The following is a 4,191-nucleotide window of genomic DNA, read 5'->3' as shown; positions in this document are numbered from 1 at the left end:
ACACCTTTAATCCCAGCACTTTGGGAAGCCAAGGCAGGAAGATCCCTTGAGCCTCGGTGTTTGAGACCAGCCTGGACAACAGAGTGAGACCCTACCTCTATGAAAAAAATTTCTTTTTTTTTGAGATGGATTCTTGCTCTGTTGCCCAGGCTGGAGTGCAGTGGTGCAAACTCGGCTTACTTGCAGCCTTGGCCTCCTTGGCTCAAGTGATTCTTCTGCATCAGCCTCCGGAGTAGCTGGGACTACAGACGTGTACAGACGTGCGCCATCACACCCGGGTAATTTTTGTATTTTTTGTAGAGACGGGGTTTCACCATGTTGGCCAGGCTGGTCTCGAACTCCTGACCTCAAGCAATCTGCCCACCTCGGCCTCACAAAGGGCTGGGATTACAGGCACAAGACACTGTGCCTGGCCCTGGGAACATGTTTACATGGACTTTGTTCACTTTTTAAAACAAACTGAGGGTAAGTTACTAGACGTGTGAACTAAAAAAAAAAAAAAAAAAATTGGAAAGAAAAAAAAGAAAACAAACTGAAAACAAAGAACGAAGTGTTCTGAGGTTGCTTTTATTCCAAGAACTCTGTGAGCTCCGCCCAGACACGACTGGTGCCCACTTGTGTCCCCAGGGGACCTACACACAACAGCACCCGCACCAGGAGGGCGTTTTTGACCCACGTGAGCCCTGGTCCCCCAGTCAGTCAATGTGACTGAGTCCGCCACTGAGGCCAGCCTGGCCGGCCTCAAGTAGTCCCTCTGAGTCCCCAGCTCCCCGGCCAGCAAGGAGTGAAGCTCCATGCCCCTTGGTCCACGCCTCCAGAGTCTGAGCATATCCTGTAGCCTCGATCTCAGGAGGCAATGCATGTAGCCCCCCTGCACTCAGAAAGGGGGCTTCTCCAGCCATGGTCTTCTTCTCCGTCCACAAGCTTCCAGATGGCCCCTCCTCGGAGCCCCTGCCCGGGCAGGGACTGGCCACATACTCGGGCAGAGCCAAGAGTCACCGTTCTTCGTGGGCCTGGGACCAGGCCCAATCAGGAGGCTAGGAGGCTGCCTCTGCCGCCGTGGGCTGGATCAACATGGTGGTGGCCTGCAGCGGGTAGTAGCGGCCCCGCCAGGTCTTCCAGAAGATTCCTTTCTTAAGCTCCTGCCGCTGCCGTGGGATGGAGCGGAAGTACTGGCCATTGAGGTTGGAATGGCTGCAGGTGCCAAACCACCAGCCTCCTGCCAGGGTCAGGGGAGAGGAAACATGGTCAGGTCTTTGAGCCACCAATGGGGCTGAAAGGAGATGGGGATAGGGTTGAGGATGAGGCAGGATGGGGACCATGATTGGGCTTGGGACTTGACTTTTTTTTTTTTTTTGAGATTGGGTCTCACTCTGTCACTAGGCTTGAGTGCAGTGGTACAGTCTCAGCTCACTGCAGCCTTGACCTCCTAGGCTCAAGAGATCCTCCCAACTCAGCCTCCCAAGTAGATGGGACCACAGGCTGCACCCTCATGCCCAGCTAGATTTTTGTATTTTTAGTTGAGATGGGATTTCGCCTCGTTGCTCAAGCTGGTCTCCTGAGCTCGAGTGATTCACTCGCTTCAGCCTCCCAAAGTGCTGGGATTACAAGTGTGAGCCACTGTGCCTGACTAATTTTTTTTTTCTTTTTTTTTTTTTGAGACGAAGTCTCACTCTGTTGCCTAGGCTGGAGTGCAGTGGCGTGATCTCGGCTCACTGCAACCTCCACGTCCCAGGTTAAAGCGATTCTCCTGCCTCAGCCTCCCAAGTAGCTGAGACTACAGGCACGTGCCACCATGCCCGGCTAATTTTTGTATTTTTAGTAGAGGGGTTCACTGTGTTGGCCTGGCTGGTCTTGAACTCCTGACCTCGTGATCCGCCTGCCTTGGCTTCCCAAAGTGCTGGGATTACAGGCGTGAGCCACCACACCCAGACAACTTTTGTATTTTTTTTGTAGAGACAGGGTCTCCCTCTATTACCCAGGCTGCTGTCAAACCCCTGGGCTCAAGCGATCCTCCCCCTCTTTGGTCTCCCAAATCCCTGGGATTACAGGCGTGAAGCCACCACACCCAGCCTCAGCCTTTACTCGAGCCCAGTGGTTGAGGCTGCAGTGAGCTATGATCACACCACTGCACTCCATCCTGGGTGACAGAGTGAGACCCTGTTTAAAAAAAAAAAAAAAAAAAAAAAAGATTCCTGTGCAGTGGGCACCATTATAAAGATGCTTGTGGCCGGGCAAGGTGGCTCATGCCCGTAATCCCAACACATTGGGAGGCCAAGGCAGGCAGATCACTTGACGTCAGGAGTTCAGGACCACTCTGGCCAACATGGTGAAACCCCTTCTCTACTAAAAATACAAAACAATTGCCTGGTGGCAGGTGCCTGTAATCCCAGCTACTCAGGAGGCTGAGGCAAGAGAATCACTTGAACCCAGGAGGCAGAGGCTGCAGTGAGCCGAGATCACATCACTTGCACTCCAGCCTGGGTGACAGAGTGGGACTCCGTCTCAAAAAATAAATGAGGCCGGGCGCGGTGGCTCAAGCCTGTAATCCCAGCACTTTGGGAGGCCGAGGCAGGCGGATCACGAGGTCAGAAGATCGAGACCATCCTGGCGAACACGGTGAAACCCCGTCTCTACTAAAAATACAAAAAACTAGCCAGGCGAGGTGGCGGGCGCCTGAAGTCCCAGCTACTCGGGAGGCTGAGGCAGGAGAATGGCGTAAACCTGGGAGGCGGAGCTTGCAGTGAGCTGAGATCCGGCCACTGCACTCCAGCCTGGGCAACAGAGCGACACTCCGTCTCAAAAAAAAAAAAAAAAAAAAAAAAAATGAGTAGGCCGGGCACGGTGGCTCACGTCTGTAATCCCAGCACTTTGGGAGGCCGATGCGGGTGGATCACGAGGTCAGGAGATCGAGACAATCTTGGCTAACACGGTGAAACCCCGTCTCTACTAAAAATACAAAAAAATTAGATGGGCCTGGTGGCGGGCGCCTGTAGTCCCAGCTACTCGGGAGGCTGAGGCAGGAGAATGGAGTGAACCCGGGAGGCGGAGCTTGCAGTGAGCCAAGATCATGCCACTGCACTCCAGCCTGGGTGACACAGTGAGACTCCATCTCAATAAATAAATAAATAAATAAATAAAAGTAAAAGTGGTCAAGACTCTTTTCAGGATGGGAAAACTGAGGCCAGATAGGCTAAGTTAGTGGCCTAATCACACACACGGCATGTAAGGAAGAGGTGGGGGCAGGAAACAGATGCAATTTGGGGTTGAAGGCAGGACAGAGCAGCAGAAAGATAAGGAGGGAAGCTGCTGGCTGGATGTGGCATGGCAGAGCCTGCTCACCAGAGAGGCTCTTGGCGCAGTTCTTGTCCCTACGGAGGTCGTGATCCTGGTCCCAAGTGGAGAAGGGTACGGAGAGGCCGCTAGGTGGGACGGTGGTGGCACCCAACTGGCTGGCCACGGGCTCGGTGAGCTGCAGGCTGTAGGCCGTGTCCTCGCCACCCAGGTGCACAGAGAACTGCAGCGACTCGGCGTTGCCATCCCAGTCCTGCAGCTGCACGGCCAGGCGGCTGTTGCGGTCCCCTGTGATGCTATGCACCTTCTCCAGGCCCAGCCAGAACTCACCTGGAGTGGGAGAGGCCACTCAGTGAGGCAAGGCCACTTCTGAGGGTCCCTCTTCCTCCCCTGCCTCTGTACCCGCTAGAAACACCCACCTTGGGGATCCCCAAACCCCGCCTTGTAGGCTTCCCAGGGCCGGTTGAAGTCCACAGAGCCATCGTGGCGCCTCTGAATTACTGTCCAGCCTCCATCTGCCCAGAAAGGTACAAGGTCACCAGGAAGTCCCTCCTCACAGAGGACCCCGCTCCGTCATCTGGCTCCCAAGCACCAAACCCCCTCCAAACCCAGGAAGCCAGCAGCTCCCTCACTCATCCCTGGAGGACTCGAGGAGGGTGGGTCAGAGGAAGGAATATTATGGGCTGGCCTTGGGAAGATCTTTGTCCCAAGAACCCAGCAGGGACTGAGTGTGGGAAGGAGTGGGCAGTGGAAATCTGCAAAGCCTCTCTGGGCCAGCTGAACTGGGTCTTCCCCTGCAGTTCTCAACCACAAAACCCCGTGTTGTAATCTCTTGTAATGGAAAGGATTTCTTCTCAATGGGAAAAAAAGCTGCTTTTTTTTTTTTTTTTTTTTTAA

At 54.1% G+C, this 4,191-nt stretch overlaps 1 protein-coding gene across 2 annotated transcripts in view; it reads right to left on the bottom strand.

The window, feature by feature from the left end:
• Window positions 1-548: 548 nt before the first annotated feature.
• ANGPTL4 (angiopoietin-like 4) overlaps window positions 549-4,191 on the bottom strand; it is a 10,405-nt gene continuing 6,762 nt past the window's right edge. For both annotated transcript variants that reach the window (XM_011966259.1, XM_011966260.1), the window contains 3 exons: window positions 3,714-3,809; window positions 3,343-3,624; window positions 549-1,219 (listed from right to left, as the gene is read on the bottom strand). In XM_011966259.1, the coding sequence (XP_011821649.1) occupies window positions 1,038-1,219; window positions 3,343-3,624; window positions 3,714-3,809 (560 nt within the window). In that variant the 3' untranslated portion in view covers window positions 549-1,037. The remainder of the gene's footprint in view (window positions 1,220-3,342; window positions 3,625-3,713; window positions 3,810-4,191) is intronic.

This window comes from Mandrillus leucophaeus, unplaced genomic scaffold (genome assembly GCF_000951045.1).
Source record: "Mandrillus leucophaeus isolate KB7577 unplaced genomic scaffold, Mleu.le_1.0 Scaffold751, whole genome shotgun sequence".
NCBI lineage: Eukaryota > Metazoa > Chordata > Mammalia > Primates > Cercopithecidae > Mandrillus > Mandrillus leucophaeus.
Note: the sequence above shows the minus strand (reverse complement) of the source record. Positions and strands in the feature narration are given on the sequence as shown.